At 37.7% G+C, this 12,414-nt stretch overlaps 1 protein-coding gene across 6 annotated transcripts in view; it reads left to right on the plus strand.

Moving 5' to 3' along the window:
• The window catches only part of usp54a (ubiquitin specific peptidase 54a), a 56,396-nt gene that overhangs the window by 25,152 nt on the left and 18,830 nt on the right, over positions 1 to 12,414 (plus strand). For all 6 annotated transcript variants that reach the window (XM_067386156.1, XM_067386157.1, XM_067386155.1 and 3 more), the window contains 5 exons: positions 5,154 to 5,246; positions 7,250 to 7,384; positions 8,326 to 8,439; positions 10,305 to 10,387; positions 11,912 to 12,017. In XM_067386156.1, coding sequence (XP_067242257.1) covers positions 5,154 to 5,246; positions 7,250 to 7,384; positions 8,326 to 8,439; positions 10,305 to 10,387; positions 11,912 to 12,017 — 531 coding nt within the window. The remainder of the gene's footprint in view (positions 1 to 5,153; positions 5,247 to 7,249; positions 7,385 to 8,325; positions 8,440 to 10,304; positions 10,388 to 11,911; positions 12,018 to 12,414) is intronic.

Here is a 12,414-nt window from a genome sequence, read left to right on the forward strand (position 1 = left end):
GAACAAAATTAAGTGAGTTTACGCTTAAAACAAGAACAAATATCTATCAATGAGTTATGAAAACTTCCCTATTCCACAAAAATAAAATTATGTGAGAGTGGTAGGGAACGTGTTAAATACGCAACTCAACAGTGGCTGTCTGGATTGAGCCGCCAGCGAAGCATAAGCAACCCACCAGACGGGATCACGTTCATTTGACTACTTTTTTTTCGGGATAAAGTTCCTTAAACGTGGATCATTTAAAAGAAAATATCCATTTGAATAGAGCTCAGATAGCTGGCTGGACTGAGCTGCCAGGAGTGGCAGTAACCAAACAGTCAGACGTGAATGAAAATAAATAAATACAGTGCTTCCCACACATAGACTTTACTTGGGCGGGCCGCCCACGTATAATAACGACCGCCCAAGTATATTCGGAGACACATTTTTGCTTTTATTATTTTTATCCTGTTATACTTTTATATCCGCGCAAGATAATGAAACCATCCGTGATCGAATAGCTAGTCGTTTCGTACCTGCTCGTTATGTGTGCGTCAGAACTGTTTACTCCCGCTGACATTCCCACGGGCGCTGCATTTTGCAAAGTCACAAGGGCCCGCTGTTGTGCATTCTACAAGCTTGCGCAACAGCGCTTCAGACTCTATGTTCAGACTGCTTCAAAGTGATTCTCAATCAGTGAAAAGCACAGAATTATGCCAAGCGATTGCTTAATGAACTCAAGTTGATGAATTATTACAATGTCTACTTCATGGCCTTTGTATAAAATGTTTTATATGGTTGTAAGAATCTGAAGGATCAGCCTGCAATAGTGCAGACATTTCAAAATAAAAGTCTTGGTGTATTTCGGGGTTGTTTATAATTAAAAGTCAAGTAGTCAAAAGTCAAAGTAATTAAAAGTTTTTTCTTTTTCTTTTGGACATGATTGGTATTTTGGTTACTCAATAAATTGTATTTAATTTGATTTCCATTTAATTCATAGTAAATTATTGTAGTCTCCCCCACAGGAAGAAAAGACTAAGAACATTATTTGACACATAAATTATTCATTTTATAAATTTTACTAGTAAAATCTGTGTCCAATTCACTGAGAGAAACACTATATGACAGCAAGGAGAACATAGCAAAAAGGGAAACCATTTAAATGCTGCAATTTTGCATAATTTACAATGCATAATAATGCATAATATTAGTATATAATTAAATGTAATAGTATGCTATGTAATTAAACTTAATTTCAATAAATAAAAATAGTGTTAAAATCACACATTATTTGTTTGTCACATGTAGTAGACCATTTTTGTGCTGTGGGTAATAGGAGGATTTTTCGCCCAGCTACCACCGCAAGTATATTTCAAACTTGTGGGAAGCACTGAAATATATTTAATTTTTTAAAGTATATAAGCAATTTATAGAAAAATTGAAAATTATCGTAACTGTTTTATTCATTTAATGAGCCTAAATGAATAAATCTGTTTCAGTAGTTGTCTTAACTTGGTTGGCAGGTCAACTGACTTGCCAGTGGATAGTGGCAGGTCACATGACCTGTCAGTGGCAGCTCCTGCCGGCTAGCTGAAGTTTGAACCCCCACTCCTTAATTAAGATAAAAAAAGGCAGTTGGTGGGGAAAATAACATTCTTCACTCTTATCATTATTTACATATTTATCATTCAATACACATGCATGAAGTTTAAAACAAGATGGGCATATCCTCATGAAAAAAGATTTTGGCAGCCCTAATTTCACTTAAGCGGGTGTCCTCAGAAATCACAGAGAAATCGGTCTGAATGTGGTTTAATACTGTGGATAGATCTATTAATACTGCTCTATTAATCTATTAATACTGGTTTAATACTGTGGAGATATATATGTGTGTGTATATATAATATGTATAACATATACATATGTTCTATACATATGTTCTATAATATAAATAATGTTCTGATCTGCTGGCAAGCCAAAAAAGAAAAAATAAATAAATAATTCTTCACATTAAGCCCTGACATTGTTAGTCCGGTTTTATTCTTGAAATAAACAAGAAATGCTGCACATGGTGTGAAATGGTCACGTTTCATGAAGGGAAGTCCTCACATGACTGCTCACATTGTTTCCATGTTTGATGAGCTGAAGGAAGTTACTCAGTTTCAGTCAGTCATAGTAAATTTCATTCTGCTTTCCGTCCCATGGATCTGAAACGTGTAATTGGCTTAGAAATGGGCTGTGGTGTCCATCTTTGCACAGGGCTATCTCTGATCTGTCCAGTTTGGGGACTCATGTAGATTTGCTCGTTCTTATTGAACTAATCTTCAACAACGATCTGTTGTAGTTCATGTATTTCACAATGACAAACTCCACAGTAGATCAGTTTCAGCTTCTTTTAATCTAAAAAGACCATTTCATAAAGATTTTGCATAAAGCTTCCTTGATCTTGCTGGCATTTATTTGTTTTGCACATATATTTATTTTTTAAACAGTCATATTGCTTTTAGTTTCTACTGTCCTCTTACAGAGGCTTGACATTCCCCTCAGTGATGATGGTGAGTCAGAACATTGCTTTAATGAGTAGATGTGACCTAGGTTGGCAAACAAACACCTGTACTTCTTGTAAGGACCTGCAGGCTTCTCATCAATACGGCCAGTCGCATCCTATACAACTATACAACTCTACTGGATGGTTGAAAAGCTGGATTTTGTTGTTAGACATTCTCAGAGGCAAACTCAATGGCATGTCAAAAGCTCCCAGAACTTAAGTGTCAAATCAGTGATGTTAAATCAATAGAAGGAGACACTGTGCCCTGATGTTGACCACTTGAGACATGGACACACTAGCTAGTCCATGGCCACTGGCTCAGAATGTCCCTGTGTGTCTGCAGAGCTGCGTACATACACCCGGAGACCAGGACATGTTTCAGGCCCGATGTTTATTGTTAGAAAAGTCCTGAAAATGTCTTCATGTATGTCATTGTCTAAGGTTTTTGGTCCTGTTTCTTTCTTCTACAGTGCAGTTAGATTTTATTTAAATAATATTAAGCTGTTTTTTTTTTTTTTTAACCCAAATTATCTAGATTATTATAAATAATCTTCTGAATGGATTACATTTATTCACTTCTCATTTTTATCATTTCAGTAAAAGAAAGTCTACAGCTGACCATGCCAGAGCTTGAACAGCATGAGAAGTCTTTATTTCTGCTTTTCCTGCATGTTTTCCCAAACAAACAAACAAAAAAGTTTTTTTTTTTCCCCATTTAAATTGATTTATAATTAAAATTATAATTAAGTCAATATTTTAATTGTGTACTTAATATTGCTTAATATTTTACTAGATTTAATATTTTACAATTGTCAGATTATCCTGTTATTATAATTATACAGGAAATCAGACAACCATAAATTCATTAATACTTGCTGGACAATGATAGCATACACATGGCAAAGCATTGCTGATTGGTTCATAATTTACAAGGAGTGGGAATCTTTTCGATTCGATTAAAATCGATTCTTGGGGTCACGATTCTCGATTTTGAATCAAATTTCAATTTGATATATGCATAGATTTTAATGGCACATCATATTATATACCGGCATTTTTATTTTAAAGCTGTTTTCTGTTCGTTAAAATATTGTTTTAGGAACTGTTGTTGACAAGTAAGCTTCATTTGTCCCCCGTTGCAAGCCTGTGTGCTCTCTAAACTGTCAGGGTGCTGCACTGTTCTGTCAACGTCAAGTTAATAACAGATGTTTAGAATATTGATTTTTGAAATTTATGAATCAATTAGAATCGTTAGAAAACAGAATCACAATTCATAATTCTTAACTCTTTTTCAATCTGTCCCGAAACATAAAACGTTAAACTTCACCAGTTGATTTTCTTAAGCAACTATTTCCTAAGACCATGTGGTTTGCATTGCAAACAAAAAAAGTGTGTTTATTGAGTGTGATGATACTGTGGTATTGCTGTTTAAGTCCTCTGTTGGGCATATTGTACTTCTTTGCAAACATTTACATTTAAGCTTTTGTTAAAGCTAGGGACTGCTTTGCATTTCATACATTTTATTCACTTGCCTTACTGTTCCTCTTGCCACGCAAAGAGCGTCAGCAGAAGGTCATACAGGGTGAAATCTCTGAAATTACTCTCTAAAATGTATTCTGTCAGCACTACAGATTTTTAAAGGGTTTTTCAAAGTAAAGCAAATGTACAGCTCTGCGTAAGACTTTTGACCGAAACGCAAGTAGGTCTCATTGACGGACTTTATCACTATTAGAGCTATTAAGACTTCTGTAAAGGTAAAGTTAGACAGCAAATTCATTTGGGTAACGGAGTTGTGTTAAGTGGGACTGACAGCTCTCTCAATAATTCAGCATGCAAGCGTGTAGATGTGCCGGGTGAACAGCAGGACCATGGCACACAAAGTCCCAGCTCATGGCAGGCAGGTGGGGTCAGAACGGCCTCCGTAGCCTCCTGGGCACGGCCAGATGGGAGGTGTGTATGATTGTGTTGTCTGTGCGTGCATGCAGGCTGCCCGGCAGGAAGCTAGCAGGTCTTTGTTTGTTCCGCTGACATTCTGCATCATACTTCATCTGGAGATGCATGCATTCCTCAAGATGAAAGACTAAAGCTGGGAAACATGCTCATCACTTCATCTCAAACTCAGAATTTCCTCTGCTTGTTAACCTGTGCCCTGTTTCTTCAAACTCTTGGATAAATCACATGGGCTTATCAGATCTTGGACACCTGATTGGTAAGACAATTGTTTCTCTCATGTGATTGGATGAGATTGGATTATGAGGTGTCAAGAAAGCTGGATTTAGGAGATCGTTGAAGAAAGAAGTCTGTCAGTATCATATGCAGCTTGCAAAATCTCTGTCTCCAAACTGGCTTCTGTTCTTAAGATGTCTTGCCCTCATGAGAGAGACATTTAAGAAGGGGTGGAAAGTCAACTGCAGGCGGTACAGAGCAGCAAGTGCTTTTTGAGCCTGATACATTTTTGATGACTAGAGCTTCTCAGGCATATTAGAAGGTGTGTTGAAGAGTGTCTGATGCTTGATCTAACATTTTCTCGGTCTTTCAGAGAGCTTTTGTATCATGTGCAGGCAACTTCATAGATCAGAAGGCAGTGTAAACATTGCTTTAGTCTAATTTTGCATTTTTCTTACAGGTTCTCTGGCATCTGGATATCTTCCGGCGAAGTTTCCGGCAGCTCACCACACACAAGTGCATGGAGGACTCATGCATCTTCTGCGCTCTTAAGGTAAAGCACTGAGCCTATCAGGTTTTAACATTATTTATTATGCATTTAAATTAGGGCTGACCGATATATCGCATGCGATTGTCACGCGCATTTCGTCAGTAAAGCCAGTTCCTTGATTACCGCTAAATTGCCATCACCTGCCTTCAAATGGAGCGGCATTTAATAGACAGAGCCATAGTTCACTGACAAGCCACGCAGTATCGCATTCATTATCGAAGGCGATTCATCTGCGATATGAACGCGATATTGCGTGGCTTGTCAGTGAATGACGGCTCTGTCTATTAAATGCCGCTCCATTTGAAAGCAGGTGATGGCGATTTAGCGGTAATCAGGGAACCGGCTTTACTGACGAAATGCGTGTGACAATCGCATGCGATATATTGGTCAGTCCTAATTTAAATCATGGAGCTGACAGGGATCTCTGCTCCGTTATAGCTTTTCTAATTCAGTAGTTTCTTTTTTTTTTATTTGAACACTGATGTGTTTTTGTGTATGCTTTAAAATTCTGAAGTGTTATGAAACATTAAATAGTGGACTTTATTGTTGAAGCAGATAGATTTACCTTTTTTTCCCTCTTTTTTTTTTATAGATATTTAATTATTTTCATAAGTTATTTTGTCAAAAAGCTCAAATGATCAATTATTAAAAAAAATTTCTGGATATTGTTTGTCAGATACAAAAACATAAAAATCTGTGTTAAATTGGTTAAAAAAAAAAAAAAAGTAGTAAGAATCTAATTTTTTTCTGCTTCCATACATTGCTTTGTCTCTTGTGCTGCTGGAAGACTTTTTCACCAGTATTATAGCATGTTGGTGTACTATTAAAAAAATTAGTTTTATGGTAAAGCATTATAAGGAATAGACATGTCAAAAAACTAGCCATCTTTTTTAACTAGAGCTGCGTGGCAAGCGTGTGTATGCAACTCTTGCCGTGCCATTCCTTTTTCTGTCCCATTTCTTTTTTGTCCCTCCATCGCTCTCATTTTATATTAGATTCCTTCTAATATTCAGGAGTGCCATTGGCACTTTCCATCGAAAGTTCAATAACTCAGCTGGAAATTAGAGAGCTCTCTCCTGAACCCTGTGCCAGCACAGTAGGGGGCTGCCTGTCTGCTCTCACACAGGACTGGGACAATGTGTCTGTCAGCCTGTACGCTCTCTTTCATGGCTGTAATACTGCTCTGTATTCAGCTGTCTGTGTCTTTCTGACTTTACTCCAGTATGTTTCACTGTCAGTGACTTAAGTCCAGTGTATCTTTTGCTTCCAACCTCGGAGTTTTCAGTCTTCAAAGCAAAGATGTTAATCCTGTAATGACTCTCTTTACTGAAGAGTTTCTCAAGTCAGCACAGAAGTCTTACAGACAGGCATGTCTTGCTTTCTTACAGCATGGGAAATCTTAGGTGTGTTCATATACCAGGAGACACTTAATTATGCAGGGTTTAAATGTGGCTTCAGAGGGGAAAAAAGACTGCTTTTAAAGGGATATTTCACCCAATTCATTCAGTTACTCACCCTCATTGTCACCCGTATGATGTCACCCTTCTGTAAAACACAAACAAAAATATTTTTAAGAATGTCACACTACTCTTTTTCATACAAATTTGTGATTATTGACTACTTTTAAAAGTATCTGGAAGCAATACGAATATATTGTTTGTGGAACTAACCAAAATAATGTTGTTTAAATATTTTTTCCAGGTGCCTTTTAAAACCCACTGTAAAATTTAAGAAAAAAATGCAAAAATTATACCTTATCTATCCCTAAAAAGTATATATTAGTATTTTAGAATAGTAATACATACACATAAGGTACTACTATGAACTTTTTAGGGGTTCTTTTGATGGTACTGGCCTAGTGACAAGCTGTTGTACCCCTAAGGTACATACATTTTGCAGATTTGTTTCTGAGAGTGTATTTTTGAAAGAAACTGGGTGGAGAGGTGTTGGTAAGGTTCTCTTTGATTTAACATTAATGGAGAGCTGTTGTTTTTTTTGTTTTTCAGAGCATCTTTGCGCAGTTCCAGTTCAGCAGTGAGAAGGTGCTGCCCTCTGATGCTCTTCGCTGCGCTCTGGCCAAAACCTTCCAGGATGAGCAACGATTTCAGCTCGGCATTATGGATGATGCAGCTGAGTGTTTTGTAAGTGCTCTTGACACTTCACCATCACTCCTTCACTTCCCTCCCCCTTTAGAGCATTAACGCTTTTCCTCCTATTCTCCTCCATGTCCTTGCTCTTTCAGTCTTCTTCAGTATGCTTTCACATGCTGCATTATACTCTCCACTGAAGAGGTAGATTTTCTTGAAGAGTAAATTGCATGGTCTTAAATATTTCTTGTGTACATTGTTAGCTCAACTTATGACGTTTCTTGAGTCCATCAATGCTAGTAGAAGGAAGATGTTTGTTATCCTCTTGGCCCTGTAACTATATCTCTATCTCAGTCTTTTCCTTTCATTGTTGCTTCCTGTCATGCCTGCTTCCATGTCAGTTTTTGGCAGGATGATTGATAATACAGATAGCTGCTATACGATCCACTAAAAAGTAGACCTTCCTGTTTGGTGCTGTAATCTTTTGTAATCACAGAGAGAGACATCTCCTATTTTACAGAGTGATTAATTTCCTCCTAATGGCTCATTTTAAAGGGCATAATATCAAAACATATAAGATAAAGAATGGCTCCCTGTCTCAGCCCCTTTCTTCTGCTGGTTTAGCAACATTGCACAATGTGCTGACCAGTAAGAACTGCAACCACTGCAAATGTAAAAAAAAAAAAAAATCTCTTTAACCACTATTGTTGTCTGGCCGTTTTGCAAGACTGGAGACACTGGTGAAAGGCAGATGCTTGATGAACTTTCAACATTTCCCTGCAGAACACAAGTCCCCATCAGCAACCCCCATACCCCCCCCCCCCCCCCCCCCCAAACCCAATATCCTCAGCCGAAAGAGCTGAGCATGCAGAATCTTTACACACCCACTGGACAGTGAGAATCCATTAACATGAGACATGCAGGACACATACTCTTTGGTTGAATTTTGATTTGAACACACTAAGTGTTAATATTTTAGTAATTCTCTCTCACAGGAGAATATCCTCATGAGGATCCACTTTCACATCTCTGATGAGACTAAGGAGGACATCTGCACAGCCAAACACTGCATCCCTCACCAGAAGTTTGCAATGACACTCTTTGAGCAGGTGAATCCTGTTTATATACAAGAAGCAATTAGTAGTAGTAATTAATAAGTATCTTTTCTTTTGAAGGCAACATGAAACACATTGGCAATGCATTTCACTTCCATAATGGGGCGTATTCCTGAAAGGCAGAATATATGTTGGGAAAAATCTAAAATAGTTTACGTCATAATTTGATTAGATCATGAAAAAGGTCTATGATATTATTGATTATTGATTTATTTTGACCTGCTTGCATTGCACAGGTGTCAGCAAGTGAATTTTTCATTATTTTAATAAATATTCATTAAAGGGGACATCGGATGCCAATTTTCCACAAGTTAGTATGATTCTTTAGGGTCTTCATGAAAAGTCTATAACATACTTTGATTAAAATTTCTGAATGGTTGTGTAAAAAAAAAAAAAAAAAAAAAAAAAAAAAAAAGACCTTTTTACCTTGTCAAAAAAAGCTCTGTTCACAGTGAGCAGTTTTGGTGCATGTCCCTTTAAATGATAATGAGCTACTGTTCACCTCACACCTATCTTTCGCACTTCTGAACTCACCATTCTTATTTATGCAGTTATAAATGCTCAAAAACAAAAATTACTTGTTAGTCATTAACTAACACCTTTATAAACCTTATGTTATCTTTACATAAAATATACAAATTTTGTAATAAGACAATCACCTTAATGCATTGTTGATTATAAACGTGCAGTTATGAATTACAGTGAGAAGGTTCTAAATAGAAATGACATATGTTTGTTCGACTGTATTATTTTGATAACAAACAAGCTGCGATGTGACGTTTGCAGTGCTTTGTTGTGTGTGCCTGAGGCGTCGGCGCGATCAAACGGAAGTCTTTAGCAAGGGACTTGCCTCAGGTTCGTGGTCAGGTCAGATTATGTCAGCGTTTGTTGGAAAATCATACCACACTGCTCAGACATTCCCCGACCCAACAAACGCCGATTTAAACGTTCAGTCGCGTGGAACTTGCTAACTAGCACATAATTAGGAAAGGCGATTTGCAAAGATAAATAAAAAAATCTATAATGTTATTCATGTCTTCTGGAGGTACTGATCCATCCTTCAGGAACTTTTTAGCAAAAAAATAAACTTTTTAGCGCAGACATAAACGCATACAGGTAGATTCGGGGGGGTGCCCCCTCAAAAACAAAATTAATCCACTGCGTCTTCAGCGTCTTTAGTAAATGATCACTGCTTTGTTCATCCTTATATCCAATGGAGACTTTCTACACCTACACGGCGTTGAAACAATGGTGGACTGTCTGTTTACAACTCACTCAGGGTGAGTCTGTGCTAGAACGGCAGTGTCCGTCAACAGTCGTGGGAAGGGCTGGTGCAAATTTACGTCATTTTGCCAAGAATCTGTGAATGGCTTGATCTGACAAAGTGCTTATGATTTATGTGGGGAAAAGCACTGGGTGGATTTTTATCATTATAGGGTGGTTGTGTGGATACACTGCCAACACACATTTATGTCCAAACACCATGTAAAAGTGAATTTTGCATCTGATGTCCCCTTTAATCATTTTTCTTTTATAATAACATGCAATGATGCATCATACGTAAAAAGTTATATTTATAATTTTTGCTCACTTTTAAACTTTTTAAAAACTTTTTGCTCACTTTGCTATAAATGTCTCTTTAAATGTGATATCTTTGTAAATAAATTTTAAAGATTGTAAATGACTCAAAGTTCATATAGGTCATATGAAAGTCAAATAAAAATAATGGAAATTAATTATCAATTGTCAATTAAATAATTGTATTGAACCTAATACACCTAGTTTTTAATATGAAATGTTTACCACTCCATTTATACATAAAGGATTACATAACAGATATTGTTTTCGGTCTCATTTAGTGTGTGTGCAGCAACTGTGGAGCCTCCTCAGACCCCTTACCCTTCATTCAGATGGTCCACTACATCTCCACCACCTCTCTATGGTGAGCAAAAACATCCCTGCAGCACATACACACGCACAAAAGTGAGTGATTCTAAAGAATGAGGTCATTTTGAAAGCTGGGGCCGAAAAGGGCCACACTGTGCACAGCACAGAAAACATCATGTCCTATACTCTTCTCCAGCTGAGCAAATGAGCTCTGCGCCACATCAAACACAGTGAAATCAATCAGAACAGAAAGAGATTCCCTCAATGGCCAAGAACACATGGCAACAGCCAGCTTAAATATTACTCTAGGTCTCCTGCTCACTGCTTTTAATCATGGGTGATGAGCGGCCAGATACAAAGCCGAGCCACACAGCAGAGAATCTCCCCTTGAACCTCTGCAGTCAGACTTTGTCAACGTCTGCTTTTAGAGCTGTGAGTTGCAGACGCAGTCTGGATTACTGCATTCAGACTGCCAGTGCGGCAGAGACTTTGCTCCGTGAACAAACAGACAAAAGCACAACAACAATAAAAGGGCTTCATGAATATTCCAGTATGCGGCTCTGTGATTAAGGAGGATTTTTATTATAATAGCTGACAGTGAAGGAGAGGAAGAATAGCTGACAGGAGAAGCACTTTCTTCTACACAATGACATTGACTCCTTGTGTCCTTGAACCTGAGGACTGTCGCTGTCCAAGTACTGTTACAAGGATTACAACTAATATTCTCATGGATTAATAAATTAGTGCAATATTCAGCTAAGCATCTCTGAATATTATCTCTGCTTCAAAACTTCTGCCTGATCTGGCTCGGTGTACTGCCTAGTGCCTACATGGACGTTCTGTGCAGTCTGCATATAGGCATGCTCTGATTGGTTTCAATACATGAAACATTCTAATAAGAATAAATATACTTTTAAGTTAATTATTAAGTAGAATTATAAGTATATTTATAATCAATTTTTTTTTTTACTGAGCTTATCACAGTGTGTTACAGGAATACCTTCTCCCTTAATTTGGCAAAAGCTTCAAACATGGCTCTTATTCAGTCAAAATTTCTGAGTCAGGAGATTTTAGAGCATTTTTTTTTATTATATTTGATGTATTTGAATGTCAGTGGGAATAATTATGTTAAAGATATTGTGTGGAATGACGAACTCTCCCTTGTATATACACACTCTCACTTAGTGGAGCATGTGCAGGTAACATTGTGACATTGGCAAGACTGTCACCCTGAGATCTGCCTGAGCTGTGATGTTGCTCCAGGCACGCAGTGTTGCAGTGTCTTTGATGTGCAGTGACCTCTGCTGCAACAATAAGATCAAACTGGTCTGGACAATGACCTCAGGAACACCCTCCTGAATACAAAAACACTGTACACAATCACACCCAAATACTTGAATCGCTTATTTAGGTTAGTGTTACAATTTCCATTTGAAGTCATAGAGTAATTATAGGCTTTTTCATGTTTATTAAGTCAAAGCCAGCAAATACAAACACTTCACCTATAATTACAGATATGAGAGCTGCAGTTTATTGCTTGTGATATCTTAACATATGACATGTGTTGGTAATGCTACAGTAACCAGGCAGTGCGAATGCTGGAATGCCGAGAGAAGCCCACCCCAGACATGTTTGGAGAGCTGCTGAGGAACGCCAGCACCGTGGGAGACCTGCGCAACTGCCCGGTTAGTATTACCACACACCGCCACACACTCAGATCCATCAAATCAAGTGCTAATTAGGCATAATGAAGCCTGGGACAGTGTGTGTGTGAGTGTGTGCTTGTCTGGGTTTAAATAGGATGGTGGCCATTGAGTAATTGGTGGGTCAAAACCAGGCGCAATCAGTGGAATGTTAATCTGTCTTGTGGCCCTGAAGAGGACTAACTTCTTAAGCAAAACACACACACACTCACATTTGTTTTTGTGCCAGATCAGGATTTCCATTGTTAAGTGATGACTGCTTATCACATTTTCTTAATCAATATTTTGTCTTGTTTTCCAGCAAAAATATCTAAACATCCTTGAAAACAAGATATGTTTACTTAACTGACAAAAAGAGAGTTTAAGAAACTAGTACTTT

Source organism: Chanodichthys erythropterus, chromosome 5 (genome assembly GCF_024489055.1).
Source record: "Chanodichthys erythropterus isolate Z2021 chromosome 5, ASM2448905v1, whole genome shotgun sequence".
Lineage (NCBI taxonomy): Eukaryota > Metazoa > Chordata > Actinopteri > Cypriniformes > Xenocyprididae > Chanodichthys > Chanodichthys erythropterus.